Source organism: Phocoena sinus, chromosome 14 (genome assembly GCF_008692025.1).
Source record: "Phocoena sinus isolate mPhoSin1 chromosome 14, mPhoSin1.pri, whole genome shotgun sequence".
Lineage (NCBI taxonomy): Eukaryota > Metazoa > Chordata > Mammalia > Artiodactyla > Phocoenidae > Phocoena > Phocoena sinus.
This window is the reverse complement of record NC_045776.1, coordinates 75,166,013-75,182,499: the sequence shown is the minus strand read 5'-3', so window position 1 is coordinate 75,182,499 and position 16,487 is coordinate 75,166,013. Positions and strand designations below refer to the sequence as shown.

The following is a 16,487-nucleotide window of genomic DNA, read 5'->3' as shown; positions in this document are numbered from 1 at the left end:
GGGCCAGGGGCCTTCCCCTTTCCTCATCTGTGAAGTGGGAGTCCAGTTCTGGCCCAGGACCCCTCGCCACTGGCTCAGGACAGGAGAGAACACAAATACCAGAACACTTCCCAGGGAGGACTGTCCTTACCGACCTCACTTGATCCCCGTTATCGACTCTGTCATTCACCCCTGCATTTGTTCCTTCTGCTTCTTAGTGAACACGCACTAGGAGCCCGGCTCTGTGGGAAACGCTTCAGATGAAATGTCTCCTCTAAGCCCTACCACAGCTCTGTTGGGGCGGGGGGGGGGGTTATCCCCATTTTACAGATGAGCCACCCAAGGTAGAGAGTGGGGGAGGCAGCCTGACCCCCAGGCTTGTGCTCGTAACCCCTGTGTATCCCTTGTAGCACCATCTATGCCTTCTGACCTCTGACCTCTCCCGGTTTGAGTGGGGGCCGTCCCAAATATGGGGTGCTTTATCTCCCGGCTGCCTCTCGGTGCGCAGGAGAGGGGCTGGGGGTCTGAATCTCGGCTGTGCCTCCCTCACCTCCCCCGCTCCCCCGGAAGACGGAGAAATGTGGCTGCAGCTTCTTCTGAGGCAGCAGGCCTGTAGCAAATGCACAAAGCCAGAGACAGGATGACTCACCCTTCCCTCCTCTTGAACTTTGCAAATGATGCCCTTTAACTCGCTGGTGAGATAAACAGTGCTTGTTGCAGAGGGGACCTTTCCCTACTGACTGCTGACTTTTCCCCTTTCTCCTCACCTCTGCCTGGGCCTCCTTGGTTTTCTTACACCCCAAATCCTGTCTGGCCCTGATTGGGTTTCTTATCATGGAAAGAGCCCACACACACACACCTGCGCACACCAAGATATGCCCCACGGTGGGACCCATCATGGCTCTCACGTCCACACACCTCAGACTCAAACCCTCTCCTCCCGGGGCCGCTGGAACCAGCCTTCCGGAGCCCATTTCTCTCTGTCCCAGACTCCAGACCATGCAGAGCCCAAGTCAGGCCCCTTTGGCTCTTGGCCCCTGATGTCCCGTCAGATTCCTTTTTTTCTTTAAACATCTTTATTGGAGTACAGTTGCTTTACAATGGCATGTTAGTTTCTGCTTTATAACAAAGTGAATCAGCTATACATGTGCATATATCCCCGTATCCCCTCCCTCTTGCGTCTCCCTCCCACCCTCCCTATCCCACCCCTCCAGGTGGTCACAAAGCTCCGAGCTATCTGGCCCATCTTCCTCTTCTCAACTAAATTCCTCTTCCCTCCTGTAATTGAATCGAGCTCCATATTGGTTTATTTGGCCCCTAACAAATGGTTCTCCCTCACAAATCCATTTTCCACCTCTCGCTGTCTCTGAAAACTCGCCAGCCAGCCTGAGCTCAGGTTGTTTTATTGTTGTTTTCTTTCCCAGGCTTTTAAAAATCATATCTGTCCCAGCCGGAGTGAGCGCCTCCCCTCCCCTTGGCGCTGGCAGGCTCACCAGCGTGAATCACCGTCCTCCACTCCGTCTCCCACAGGCCCCTGGAAGGGCCTCCAGGGCCTTCCATCGAAGGCCCACGCTGTGGGTTTACCTCTCGCATCTTCTGCAAGGGTGTGTCAGCTGTCATCCCCTGGTGACGACAGGCTGGCTTTCTTCGCAAGCTCCGATGCTGAGGCTGGTTATCTGAGGCACACTCCAGTCTGAGCCCCGCTGGACCAGAAAAGTGGTCCCCTCCCAACTGTGACTTGTCGGTCTGGGGCCTCCTGGGGAGACTCGGTGACTGCACTCCCTGCCTCTTTCCAGCCATGAGTAGGGCTAGATGGATGCTCGGGACTCTTGCCAAGGGGGTGGAGAGCTTTCTAATGCTGTGGGGGTCTGGAGTGTTCTTCCTAACGTCAGGTGTCAGAAGCTTCTAGAATGCTGAGCTCTTTGGAAGCTGCCTTCCATATCTGTCAACATCTCCTTGGCCTCTTTTTCTGTTTCCTCCATCATTTGCCTGACGGCTTCCCAGTGGCTGGCGGGCTCCAGCGAGAACCTGAGGAGTAGGCTGGCAGGCAGAAGTTACTCCGTGTGGCATGGGGACGTAGCACAGCGAAGGAGGAAGTCGGGGAACTCCACGTCCATGGTCAGACAGCCCTGGACACAGCCCTTTGAGCTCAGACAGACGCCCCGGGCCTTGCTCTGAGCAGTGAGTTCGAGCATCCGACAAGGCATCACGTACCTGGTCCCCTCCCCACTCTCTGTTTCCTGTTTCCGAAATTGAGGACCTGGGTCGTAAGAGGGACCACATGCGGTTTGTGCTGAGCACCTACTGCGCGCCAGGCACTGTTAGCCCCATCCTGGGCACTGGGCCACTCAGCAGCCCAGCAAGGAAGAAGGACCACACGCAGAGAACAAAATGCACAGCAGGACGTAACGTCGATGACGCCCAGGGGGTGGAGTGAGTCAGGTGATGGCAAATGCAAGGCCGGTGCAGGTCGGCAGACCAGGTGGGAAGCCTTCGGCATCCTCCAGCCCGGCAGTCTGTCCCTCTGCCCCTTTGCGGGGCAGCGACCAGGCTTATGGGTCTGTATGTTTGCCTCAGTGATGCTGAGCCCAGGCCGCACCACACGGGGCAGATCGGGGCTGCGTAGGTGCGTCTGCTGTTTGCCCTGCACCTGGTAGCCCCGGGCTGCTGTGCTTGTCCAGTTACTTTAATAGCACGTTTTGGTGTTTTGGACTAGTGTAGGGGTCAGCAAACTAAGGCTCACACGCCAGCCCCGTCTTTGTAAATGAAGTTTCATTGGCATGCAGCCATGCCTGCTCGTTTGCGTGTTGTCTGGCTGCTTGCACGCTGCAGTGGCAAAGCTGAGTAGCTGCAAAGCCAAAAATATTTACTATCTGACCCTTTACAGAGGAAGTGCGCGTGGTCCTGGTCTAATCTGTGACCGTCAGCCCTCCCTTCTTGAGGCCTTTTAGGAACCTGTCCCTATTAACCCCTTTGCCCTTCTCAGCTGCTCTGGGACAAGAAATTAAACAAGTTTGTAAAGTAAAAGTTAAATAGGCTTTCAGTGGGAGGGGGCAGGGTCAAGGACTTTCCCATGGGTGACAGGCAGAAGTTTAGTGCATGGGCTTCCTGGTGTCATTCTGTTTTGCCCGGGGGGTTCTTTTCTTCCTTCTGGATTCTCTGTAGGACGAATGCGCACAGCATCTCCTTGTTCAGGCCGCAGGAGCTGCATGGCGTTGCTGACATGTGACTTGCTGTGCTCTGAGCCCCCTGCTCCCCGAGTCTCTGTCCTTGGCCCCTAAGTGATGGCATTGGCTCGCATCCCATTTGTGCTCTGGTTCCCGAACCCATACAGGGGGCTGCTGCCACCATCCCACCCCTTTTCCTAGAGATGCTGCCGGGACACCAGAGACTTGTCTGGATGTTGAGTTGCCTCCTCGTGCTTCTCCAGAGAGATGGGAAGAGACGGGGCCCTGCGGCCGTGATGCAGGCATGCGCGTTGCTGCACCCTGACAGCCCCGAGCTGCTCTGTGGTCCATCTCCAGTCTCCGTGGGATGGCTTCCTCTTGATGAATCAGAAGTGGAAAGCAGTGTTGGTGGCTGTGGGCTGCTGCTTGGCACTTATAATAGGGGGACCATCAGTGGAGAGTTTCTAAACCCCCGGCGACCAGAACTTTCTGCCTATCCACGTGTGCCCCTTAAGATCCCTTCAGAACCTTACAAGCTCAACGGAAGTTCTCCCCATATTTGAAAGACCTGGCTTCTCCTTTTGCCTTCACGTCCTCCTTATGCCCGTCCACCTGCCCTCCACAGTCTCCAGTTAGGGCCACTTAGATCACTGAAAGACTTGTGCCCTTAGCTTGAGATGTAGAACAGGCCACGTTAGTTTGGGAGAATGGTGTGGGCCTGATGAGAATCAACCGGAGATACTCTGGGTTCATGACATGCAGTCCTCCTTAGAGTTCTGAGCGGTAAAATGGATCCAAAAGAAATGACACTGAGGGACTTCCCTGGCGATCCAGTGGTTAAGACTCGGCGCTTCCAATGCAGGGGACGCGGGTTCGATCCCTGGTTGGGAAACTAAGATCCCACATGCCATGTGGCATGGCAAAAAAAAAAATGACATTGAAGGGGCCCTTTCTGTGTATGCGTAGATGTGGCAGAGGAGGGGGCAGCCACTGAGTGGAGGTGGTGAGGGCTGAGAAGTAGAGGGGCCACTTCATTCAGCCTTCTCAGGAGGCCTGGCCGTGACCTGGCAGCGGGCGGCATGAGGGGTGTGGACCAGTGGCGAGGGGTATCTCCCTGCCCAGCACCCCGTGCCCACCCTGGACAGAGGGTCTAGCTACCTGCCCCGTTTTGCATGGGAGCTAACCCCACCCTCTCCTGCCTCATAGAGACCTCAGGGATGTACAATCTAATCCAGTATCAGAGGGCCCCCGAGTGTGGTGCTTAAGTGGAGGCCCGGGAGTGGCCCTTCTCTGAGTGGCAGCAGCATTGGGCGGGGCAAAAGGTATCAAGTTATAGACAAGTTTAACCCTGCCTGCGGACTTCCTGGATTCTCTCCACCTCCTCTCATATTTTCTGGAGTTACTATGGCGATATTGGGTACCGCGGAGATAATTGCAAGAAGCAAGATATGTGGCAGATTAATTCTTTAATCAGATTTAAGCCCACCAGGAAGAGGCTGGGTTTGGGAGAGGTTTTTTTTTTCTTTCTTTCTTTCTAATTTTTTTTCCTTCCTCTCAAACATTTCCTGTAATGGGAATAACACCAAAGGGTGTTAAATTCGTTCTGAAGGTCCACCTCTGGCTGGCCACATTCTTGTAACGATTTCATTAGCCTGAATTATCCACTTTATTTTCTTGTAACGGGATTAGCTGTACTTGAGACCAGAGAGGGAAAAGGTGGCGGAGAGCATCCACTGTGTATTCTATTAACTTACCCTGGCAGAGGCGTGGAGCCAACCGGAATGCACGCCCCAGGCCAGAGGTTGCGTCTTCCGAAAGGAAGAGGGAACACGAGGCCTCCTTGGGGACGATTTCTTCTAATTATCTTGCAACACTAGTAGGACACATGGATAAGATGGAGAACTGCTTCTTTTCTCACGGCTCGCAAGAATCACAAAATCACATCTGGCCCTCTTACCAGATCTCTTTGCTGGAAACCCCTGGGGTGCCCCCAGGAGAGGCAGCCCAGCCCAACCCGGTCCTTGTCAGCTTCGACTTGACACATCGTAAGGGCTCAGAAGGTGTCCCTCGCTTGGCGCCAGTACAGATCCGTGTAAAGGACGAGGGCATTCCTGATAACAACTTCCCTTTCTTCTTTCCCAGTACATGCCGGGAGCCATGGCATCAGCAGCCTTGTACGGTGGGCTGATTATGCCCATTTTACAGGTGACAGAACTGAGCCTCAGAAAGGTGGCGTCAGGTGCAGGGCTGGGATCTGAACTCACATCTGACTCCAAACTTAGGTTCTTTCAGTAATGTGTGACTTGACCCTCACTGTCGAAACTAGACTCCTGCAGCATTTCCCCACTTTGTGTGGTCCCTGGCGAATTCGAGGTTTCACCTGAGTGTGCAAGGCAAAGGCCTTTCCCCTTGAGGTGTGTGACTGTCTTCTTTTTCCCTTCCAGACTGTATTTTCCAACTGTGTTCCGTGGAATAACGGTGTCTTAGGAGGTGCTGATAGGTTTTCTTGTTTCAGGGGAGAAGGGGTTCGGGGTTCAATGGCTGGATGAGTTTGAGAAACGCTGTGTCTCCTCTCTGGCTGTTCCAGATAAATCCTCCCTGCATCAAATATCTTAAAGGGACTGACAAGGTCTGCAGCGGAGAAGCTTACTGAAGTCTGTTTAGGCAGGTCTCTCCCAAATCCATTTAATTTCAGAATGCTTTTTACACAGAATACCAAGTAGCATCTTTCAGGACAAGTTTGAGAAATGTTGTTTTTTAAAAGTTACCTCTGATTTCAAAAATTTTTTTTCTGACGTGATCTGCCGGAGGCGTATACTCAGATTCAGCAGGCAGTGTTCAGCCTTCAGTTCTTCTGAAGCCCTGCAACCGTGCACAGATGGCCGCCTTCTAGTGCAGAGGCTTTAGAATTTCTTCAGGCCTAGGTTTGAGTTTTGGCCAATCCCTTAAGCAGCTGGAGCCTCAGTTTCCCCATATGTAAATGGGTGCGTGATCCATGCCTCACAGGACTGCTGAGGACGGCATGAGGTTACACATGAAATATACTTAGGACAATGCCTGATCCGTTGTGTGTGGTGGGACTCTAAAAAGTGCCTCCGACTGTCAGTTGGGGAAGCAGTAGGAAATCATTACAATTTCTGTTTTATCTCATTCTTTTAAATGTTTTAAATAAGGATGAACATATACAGTGAAACAGCAGTACATATGCACGTCACTTATAAATTAAAAGTGTACATATATTGGAGATGAACGCTCAGAACTGTTTTACTGAGGATGTGCACCAACCCTAGGGGACTGGAAAACGAAAACCACTGGCTTATAATCAACAAGAAAGAGGCTGTGCCCCATGGAGGCCCGGGCGCATCTGGCCTGCCGTTCTTTCCCAGCACAGAGCGCGGTGCCCACACCTGGGACATGGTCAGGAAATAGTCGCCAAGTGAATGCAGGATCCATAATACCCGAATGGCAAGGCACATTAAAATTCCTGCCATGCTTCGTGTCTGGGGCTGGGTCCTGGAGAATGGTGAGGGGCGATTCATTCAGTGCACGTGTAGCCAGCCACGAAGGTGTCCACGCCTGGTTAGACGCTGCAGGGCAAATGTGATGGGAAAACCCTCTCTGTCCTCAGGGAGCTTAGAATCCCACATTACGTGAACATAGACCACCAAGGGGGCCGACAGGCTGCAGGGGGCCAGGAGGGAGAGGGCAGGGCCCCAATCTGGGGTAATAAGGAGGGAAGGAAATTCCGTCACTTTGGAAGTAGACCAGCCCTTCTGATCTCTTAGAAGTGAATCAGAACGGAACTTACATGTGCAGGTGCTAAAGACGGGGCATCTGGTATCTTTGGCAATACAGTGTTGAAAATGTTTTGACTTTGGTACCAATATTTAAAATCCCGTTTCTTAAAAGAATGGATTGCAGGGCTTTCTTTAGAAGAAAGATCTGCCAGTCCTGGGCCTAGCTGGCTGTTCAGGCTGGGCCTGAGGGGTCCCTGCCTGCTCTGGTGGAACAGTGGTCCTCAACCTGGGGCAGGATCACCCTCGCCTGTTACAGGTGAGCTTGTTACCACCTGGACTGCTGGGTCTCCCCCAGAGCTTCCGATTCAGAAAGAGGGGAGTGGGCTGAGACTGCATTTCTGACAAGCTCCTGGATGACACTGATGCTACAGGTCCAAGAATCACCCAGAGCTGGGGGCATTTCTGCCAATTTGGCCCCAGCTCTCTTGGTTCCCTCCTATCATCTGTCTGGCCCCCGAGGTCTTTACTTGGGGACTGTTCCCTGCATTATCCTGGCTCTGGCACGTCTCAAGATGTTTTTATACAGCTTCCTCCTCTCTTATCCTCTCTCTCTTATCAGTCCAGCCTGGAAATGACTCATCCAGGGTCACACGGCAGGTGAGGGCAGAGCCACTACAGGAAGCCTCTGTTTTCCAGTGCCAGGTCCCCTCCACCAGAGTCTCTCAGGCGATTCTGGGCTCTACCTGGAACTCGGGCCCAGACTCTGATTCAAAGATAACACTGAACTGCTTATCCTCAGGACTCCTCATCTAGAAAACAAGAGGGTTACGCTTGCCTGCAGAGGACCCTATGAAAGGCTATTGAGAAAAGCTAAGCGCTGTCCTCCACACCTCCTCTCTCCCTTTCGTGGAAACCAGGCCATTCTTCAGCCTCCAAGAGGCAAAAATGAAAGGAATAGTGCACCAGTGGTGATAAGGTAACCTTTCTACATCCAGTTCTCACCGTGATGAGCAGTGCGTAATTGGAAAAGTTCAATCTAATCGGTACTCTTTAAAAAGTGAGAGAGAACAAAAGAGGAAGAAACTCTGAGCTTAAATATACCTCCATGAAATGGCTCCCAAAGCCACTGCCCCCTCCCCACGCCCCCCCAGTTGGAGTAGAGGTGCGATCCAGGGTCAATACACAGCTCACTTGCGTAACCTTCTGGGGGAGCAGCTGCCACAGGTGGAGCCTCGCTGAGACTCCCCACTCCTGTCTGCAGCTCAGCCAGGGCTGTCTGGAGGGAACGATGTCTTTTCTCTCCTACGCAGCAGGGCAGGATTCTGAACCCCGTTGTCTCGGCGCTAGTTCCTTGGTGAGTAATCCAGCCGGCCCCCTTTTTGCTGGCTCACTGCCTGCAATTGAAGGAATCGATGCAGGTACTTTGGAAGGAGCCCCTGGGGGCCAAACACTCCTTGTAATAGTGTGTGGATGTAGAACATGAGAGAGTGTCCTGAGGACAGAAGGACTGGGTGTTCCGGCCCTGGACGTGCCGGTGCCATCGCAATAGCGTATGCATTGTGTGAGATGATTCGGGTGAAGGACGGAGACCTGGCGCTTAGGGAGGACTCGGTCAATGTCAAGTGCGTGTTTTCATGAATGTTTATAGAGTGTTTTCTGTGGGCTAGGCGCAGGCCTAGGTTCTGCAGACACAACAGAGACTAGCCTCTGCCATCTTAGAGTGTTCTTTGTGTCTCTAGAAGGGGGAGGGAAAGACAAATAAGTAAACAAGCCATCCCAGACGGTGCTCAGATGTGACAGCGTGGCTGGTGGCGCGGGGAAGCGACGTTAAATAAGGTGGCAGTGGAAGGCCTCCTTGAGAAGGTGGCATTCGAGCTGAGATTGAATGACAGGAGGGTCTGTGGTGGGAACGGCTAGGCGTGGAGAGTTATGGGTTATGGGAAGAGCAAGGTCATAGGTCCTGGCCTAAGTTCGGTGGCTTCACGAACAGGAGGAAAGCCAGTGTGGTTGGATTGGCCTCCGTTTCCCCGTTTGTGAGGCTGGAGGATTGGACGAGGCAGCTTTGACCAAAGCTTTCGCTCTGTATACATTCCAGGAGCGGAAGGTTTGGATGATGGGTCCTGTGGCCCAGCCTCCCTCCACTGCAGAAACCACCTGTCGTCGACGGAGGGGTGGGTTTGTCCCTAGGTGTCCATTCAGCCTGTCTGTCCCTCCACCCTGCTTCAGCTGGGGCCCGTAGCCACACGGCGACTCAGTAAGGAAAGGGGAACACGAGACGGGGTACCAGGCAGAGCGGCTGCCAACCTGCCACGTTCATTCACCCCGTGGGAACTACCCCGTGAGTTCATGGTGGATGTGGGCGTGGAAGAGAGAGCAGTGAGCGGGGATCAGAAGCCCCCAGCTGTGGACCCTAAGCAGCTGAGATGCGGGGGTTGACCCCAGAGTCCTCTTTTGTCTGTGGGGCAGCAGGGGGCTCACTGCCTGCCTGTAGCTCTTCCCTACTACCAGCCAAGGGTCCCTAAAGACAAAGCTGATGTCTGGCCCACCGTTGCCTCCCCCAAGCACCTTGCACACAGATCCCTTTGGCCAATTATTAATAGACAAGACAGACCACACAAACTTCCAGTGAGCAAAGCACAAGTTCAGGGACAAACTGCCCACTTGGAGTCCAGCTTGGCTCATTACCACCCGTGGGGCCTTGGACAAGTCACTTCACCCCCGTCGTAGGTAATGACATAACTTCTTTGAGCTTCAGTTTTCTCCATCTATAAAATGGGAATAGCAGTGCCTAGGTCATAAGGCTGTTGTAAGATCATGTATAGCCAATATTTAACACACCGCGGGGCACATGGCACTGAGAAGGACAGGGGGAATAATGGATATTACGTGTGTGTGTGTGTGTGTGTGTGTGTGTGTGTTAGAAAATTGGTGGTGGTATACTGGAAAGGCTTTTTGATGCCAAGAGATTTAGCCCTTTTTTCTTACTCCAGAAGGAACAGAAAGAAGCCTGCAGTTTATTCTCATCACGAAACCACCCCTTTATCTCGTTGTTGTTCACACCACACTGTTGCGGCAGCTCTTTTTTTTTCTTTCCCCTCAGCAGTGCCTTGAGTGCAGGTGTAGAGAAGTCAGGCCAACAGACTTCCCCACGTGACTCAGCACTTCTGCTGGGACTCTGCTTCCTCCAGCGGATCCAAATAGGAGAGTGATAAGGACTTGTGTCCAGGGAGCAGGGGGGCCTAGGCTCCTGCGGGTGTGCCCGACCCCTCCTTGGTGTCAGCGTGCGGGCTAGAAGGTTGGGCCGCCCTCCCAGCCTGCCCATTAAACCCCCGAACCCAGGCATCAGCACAGCTGCAAAATCATCAGGTTCGGCATCTCTGGAGGGCTCTCTCTGTCCCCCACACTTCCTTGTCCCCACTGCACCCCACCCCATCCCATCACTTCAGTCGAGGAGGAGAGAGAGGATGGTTCATCCCTTTCAGTAGCAGAGCCAACCCCCACCCCCGCCACTGAGCCACTGCCATCCAGGGCTGTGGCAGGTCCAGTCAGAGGGCGCCAGGGGAGGGGATCCCCTCACGCACGCAAGACACACACACACACACACACACACACACGTACTGTGTCTGCGATCAGGCCTGTGTGCCAACGCGATTTGCGTGCCTGGACTTGTTTACGAGGCCCAGGCATAATTGGCTTGCCTCGCTCCACACCTTGGTGCGCCCTCCCCACCTCCTCCTTCTCTTCCCCCTCCCACCCCCACTGCACCTCGAAAGAAATTAAAAATGTGACAACAAACTCCAGTTGTCATACACCCACGGATCCCCACCAGTCACGTGCTCCTGGCGCGGCGGAGCGGGGTGGGGCTGCGGCGTGGAGGAGTAATTGGTGAACCCGAGGTGAATGAAATAATTGGAAAAGTGAGGTGTGAGTTTGTTACTGAAGTGTGAGCATAGTGGGGGAGGGAAGGAGGGCCATGTTTAAAAGCCCCGTATGTCTTCTTTATTCACAGCTTCTGATACAGTAATTGCTATTTTGTGGTTTCTATTATCTACACAGTGGGGAGCATCCGTGTCTCCTTCCCAAGTGGTAGAGTCTGGGCTGGCGGGGGTTGGGGGGGCGGGGTTGGTTCCTGGGTGCCCTGTCATCTTCCTCCCTCTCCGGTCCCTGGCGGCCCTGCCCAGCCATGCCCAGGCCTCTTCTCCCAGGAGACGCGCAGAACTTCCTGCAAAGGCCGCTCTTAAAAATGGCTGCGTGGGCTTTGCTGTCAGATGAGAACTTTAATAATGGCTGGTATTTATATATCGCTTATCTCCAAGGAGCTAAAGGTACTTCATCGATTCCCCCGCTCCAGCCTTTTTTACCTTTTTTTTTCTTTTTAATTCTCTTTTGATATCTCTCTGAGATCATTAATATCGGCTTTATTTTCTCCCACACAGTAGTTACACAAGCAACTGAAGCCATCCTTCCTGAGCTGGGAGGGAAAGCTCGCCTGAGTTTCGAGTCCCGGGCCGTGGGGCTTGGGCAGGTCACTTGGCCTCTTCAGCCCTTGGTTTTCTCATCTGTAAAAATAGGAGGCAGTGACTCTTACCCCACAATTGTTGTACCTAGAAACGGTATATTTAAAAGGCCTAGCACGCCACAGGCACTCTGTCATTGGCCACTGGGGTGACAGCCGCAGTGACGGTCTTGAAGCTCCAGCCATTCATTCCGGGGCTTCACGGGAATCGGGAAGTTCGTTCTAAGATCTAACCCTAATCTTCCAGCTGCTCTGGAAGACCTCACTCTCTCGTGTCGTGAGGAATGGTGGGATTTTTTAAGCTCCTAGGGTCTTGGGACACAGCATTTCCTTGGCCATGCAGATGTCTGTCTGGACACCCCAGACGGGCAGTGACCTCCCCCACGGCCCCCCAGCTCCCTGGTCCCCACCCTCACTCCCTCGTGGATCGAGGGTGCCCCTCTGTCCTGGCTTTTCCCTGCCAAGCTCCCAAATGCCACTTCTCCAGGCCACGTAAGCGTGGCTCCTTTAGCTTCTCTCGTCAGCTTTTTTTCTCCACCTTTTAATTTTCCTCGCCTTTCTCCGGACCCTCAGCTGCTTACCATGCGTAGAGCGTCCACAGCTTGCAGTGTGCTGCAGAGAAGGAGGAATTAACTTCACCAGTCTCTCCCTCTCTCGGTCTCTCTTGCCTACACACACGGGTGAGGTCCCCAGAAATGAGCCACGGCTAAGAAGAACTGGGCAGCATCAGGGGACGGGAAGTTAGAGCCCCCGTGGGCAGAGGCAGGGGGTTTGCACCCAGTGCAGGCAGGAGGGACTGGGTCTGAGTCGGCCTCCCTTGCCCTGGGATCTCGGGGAAGTCACTGGACCCCTCGGAGCCTGCACAGCGCAATCCTAGCCGTCCCCGTGCACGGCCTTCCTTCTTCATTGCCAGACAGGGCCAAGCCTCAGAATGAAAGCCCCGCTCCGGAAAGTGGCTGGTCCCCTCCAGATAACTGAAGCGGGTGAAACAGCACGGAGAGCTCCTCCGGCTTCGCATTAGACACTCCCAGGTTCACACTCTGGCCCTGCCACCTACTCGCAAGAACCGCTACCTCCCTGAGCCTCAGTTTCCTCATCTGAAAATGGGGTCGGTGAGACCAATAGTAATTAACATTTGTGCTCTTCATATGTACCCCGTGGCCTGGTTCGTGGAATCCTCACCACCACCCTCGGAGCGTAGGTGCGACATCCCACTGGTCGTGTCCACCTTCCAGGGCTGCTGTTTCTTCGGTCCAAAACTACCTCCAGGCGTCCACTCTGAGCCAGGCCTGGGGCACCTTGCTGCGGGTCCCAGGATGGGTGAGATAGGTGTGGTTTCCACTCTAGCAGAGCTGAATTCCAGCCCCAGGGGAAGGCAGAGTGTTACCCAGGCGTCCACACCGCAGCGCCCTCAAGCACAGTGGGCCCTGACCGCTGGGGGCACATCCACCCCCACCCAGAGCAGGTCAGCCAAGGCTGCTCACGGAAGCCGAGGCCTGAGAGCCTGGAGGCTGGGCCAGGGGTGGAGAGTCAGGCAGAGAGACCGGCCCACCCCATAGGTTGTCTGTGGCCGTGTCTGTCCAGCATCCAGCATGACCCAGACACACAGCGGGTGCTCGGCAAGGCCTCCCTGTGCCCTTCAGCCTCCTGAGACCAGGTCTGAATCCGTCAGATACACTGTCCCCACAGTCCCCGTGACTCTCTGAAGAACTTGGTGCCAAAGCACCATTTATGTTTACCCAAAGGAGCCTGCCAGAAAATATGTGCGTCCCCTGCCCTCCGTGTCCAAGGCCAGCCTTGACACAGGCTGCGGGGCTTCGCTGGAAAAAGACGCAGCGTGTCTGTCGTGGGGCGTGTCGGCCTTTAGGTGGCAGAATAAAGCAGGGTTTGTGGGCAGGACTCTGCTGGGTTCTCCCACCTCACCTTCGTGTTGGTCCCCACCTGCCCAGCCTCTGGGCCGCTCCAGGTGGGCCACGAGCCTCAGCCGGGGGCTGGGATGACTGACAGGCCTCCACTGCCCATCCTCTGCAGCCCCTCCCCTCCCGGGAGGCTGGCCGTGGAGCCAGCAGCCCAGTTTCCGTGGCCTGCTCGGAGAGGCGCCAGGAGAGGGAGCGGAGCTGCCGGGGAGAGTGCCGAGGAGACGTGCAGATTCATTTTGAGGCTTCATAATGCCGCATTTACACACCGTCCTGCCTCCAGAAATTGGGCTGGCAGATGCCTGGTCATGCCGGCAGGGCTGCGGGTTAACTCCGCAGATTTAGCTTAGATCATTTCACGAGAGCTTACGGCCTTTACTGTGCCTTTTGCCCAGTCGGTCTCTGGCCCCGAGGCATCCTGCACCATCTTGTGTAGGTGTGTGTGCCCGGGTGCCCACAAGTGTGTGCAGATTTTCAGACAAAATAATACATGCCGCGCACATTAAATATTTATCAGCAGCAATTTGTGCGTGTATGTTTGAGAGATGGACCTGAGGATGGGCTGGGGGCCGGGGAGTGAGAGAGGAAAGCAGGGGAGGCCTGATCCTTTTGTCCGGGAATTTCTCAAAGGTTTATCCAGGGGGAGAGGGGGCACTGGGGAGATGGTTGGAGGCCGTGTTTACCTGTTTGATCCCTGTTGGATGCAGGGGGGAACACCTGACTTTTCTCCTGCAGAGTCAGCTTTGCCTGACTTTGGCTTCGCAGATATCAAAACCCTGAGGCAGGAGTGGGGTTTAGAGGGCGTGGCTGTGTGGCATTCAAGTGCCAAGCGCTGAAGAACCATCCCAGGTCCCAGATCTGGGAGAAGGGACTCACCCCGTTTACTCAGTCAGATTCGTGGGGGTCCGTGGGGAGTCCGTGCTAACCCCGAGTCCGGGGCCCTGGCCTGGCCAGTGCCTCCCCAGCCCAGCCACGCGTGCACGGGGCTGCATCCCCCTTGCTGAATATTCATTCACCCCAGCCCCTCACCCCTGGGAGGAATGGCATCCCCAGTCTGATGGTTCCCTCCCTGCTGGCGTGATGGCCAGGCCGGAGGGAGAAGGCCACCCAGGCCCCCAGGACACGTGCTGGCCAGTGGGGAGCCGACACTGACACGAGTGTTCGTGCACGTGGCTGTGCACACGTACCCCCCATGTGCATCTGCGGGCACTCCTCTCTTCTAACTGGAAAGGGTTAGCGGGTGAGAATCGGTCCTGCCCCCCCCCCCCCGCCCCCTTGGCAGGCCTCGATTCTGAAACTCCCGTGTTTTTATTCCCAGCACCTTCGGGGAGCTGAAGACAGTCCGCTTGCCAAAGAAGATGACGGGGATGGGCTCGCACAGAGGGTTCGGCTTCGTCGACTTCCTCACCAAGCAGGACGCGAAGGTGAGACCAGGGCCCCTCCCTCCCGGCCTCTCCTTTCTGGGTCCTTTGTGGGAGAAGCAGCAAGGCCTCTTCACAGACGTGGGCGCGGCCCCCACTCCCCATTCGGATTTTCTCTCCCCTCCTCTCCCCAGCCCTGCTAATTTGTACAATGTCCTTGGAAGAAAAGACCATGGGCCTTGTGTTTGGAGGAAGGGGCAGTTCTGTGTCCCGGGCCGCTCCAGGTCAGACAGAAAGCGTGGGAGATGCTGTGCAGAGTGTGGAGAGGAACCAGGGGACAGCGCTCGGAGAAGAGGCCGCCAGGCACCCCATTGGGAACCCACGGGGACAGCTCTTTCCCCTCTTCTTCTGCTGGTGCCTGGGGCTTCTGTTTTGTGCTGATTTCAGGTGCACTCAGGCCAGGCAAGTGCTGCTCTGTGTAAGCACGTGTACGGAATTCCTTGGAGACAGAACCACCTTTTATTTTTGAAGCAAGGCAGCCTCTCTGGGTGTGGGCTTGGTGCAGTAGGTCCTGGGTCCCCGTCCTCCGCGGCAGCAGACCAGGGGCAGAGCCTGTGTGACCGGGGTTCTGGCTGCGACCGTGGTTGCTGCTCTCACAGTCCCAGGTCAGGATCCTGGGGGGAGGGGGCCATGGCGCTGTCTTCGTGGGCTCCCTCCGAGAGCCTGTGCCACAGGCAGCCTTCCCCCGTCCTGGCCTGTCTTCCCTTGAGGGTGCAGTAAAGCAAGGGGCAGGTGTCACTAATGGCTGGGATCCCCTCCGCCTCTGAGGAGGCATCTTCAGAAAAGCAGAGTATTTGTTGGAATCACGCTCTTGGCCAGCAGCAAATTGGCGCTGCCAGAGGCCCTGTGGGTGGAGCTGAAGGTGTCATCTCAGGGACACAGCTGCGGCCTTTGTGGGCCCTGGGAACATGCACAGGCAGAGAGGGTGCCCCAGGACTTCAGCAGGCCTGCCAGCCACCTTTGTCTCAGCGTCTTGAACTCAAGTGCACGCTTTGTTGACACGTGGCCATGTTTGTCCAGACATCTGCGCCTCTTTCTTCTCAGCTGGCAGTCTTCCCCTCGCCTCCTGTCGTGACAGGAGGGACCGCAACCCCTGCGTGCAGCCGGTCCATGGCCTTGACGCTCACCAGCAAGGCAGGCACCTGCGGGGTCCCCCCGCCACTGGCTCAGAGAGAAGCCAGGGAACAGCCGTCCAGAGCACTGCACTTACTGCTGGCTGCTTGGCTTCCCCAGCCCTGCCCTGTGCCTCAGTCTCCTCATCTGTAAAATGGGAATGATGACAGGTCCCACACCCACAGGGTGAAGGCAGATGGTGACACGGGTCCTGGCACACGGTGCTCGAGATGAGTGAGCTGTTTCCTCCTCGTTCCCACCAGCCCAGGTCCCTTCAGAGCCACCAGGCCCCCATCTGTGGACAGGGAAGAGAGGGGTGCAGGCAGTGCTTTCTCCACTGCGTCCGTCTGGCCCTGAGCTTCTGTGAGTGTGTAGGACCATTGTCATCTGTTTTATGTCAGGGTTCCTGTGTGAGACTGCGATTACGGGAGAGATGAAGGGGGATTCACTCCCTGCCCCAAGAAAAATCTCTTATTAAGGGCCAGTGCGAGGGCTAGCTGTTAGAGCACAGACCCTGCTGCCAGAATCCTAGCACTCACCTGCTGTGTGACCTTGAGCAGGTGACTTACTTTCTACGTGCCTCAGTTTCCCCCCTTATAAAACAGTAATAGAATTTCCCTCACCGAATCGTTGCGAGG

At 55.2% G+C, this 16,487-nt stretch overlaps 1 protein-coding gene across 1 annotated transcript in view; it reads left to right on the top strand.

Moving 5' to 3' along the window:
* RBM19 (RNA binding motif protein 19) overlaps nt 1-16,487 on the top strand; it is a 121,991-nt gene that overhangs the window by 73,473 nt on the left and 32,031 nt on the right. Inside the window, exon 23 of the mRNA XM_032654072.1 lies at nt 14,634-14,739. Within this exon, the coding sequence (XP_032509963.1) occupies nt 14,634-14,739 (106 nt within the window). The remainder of the gene's footprint in view (nt 1-14,633; nt 14,740-16,487) is intronic.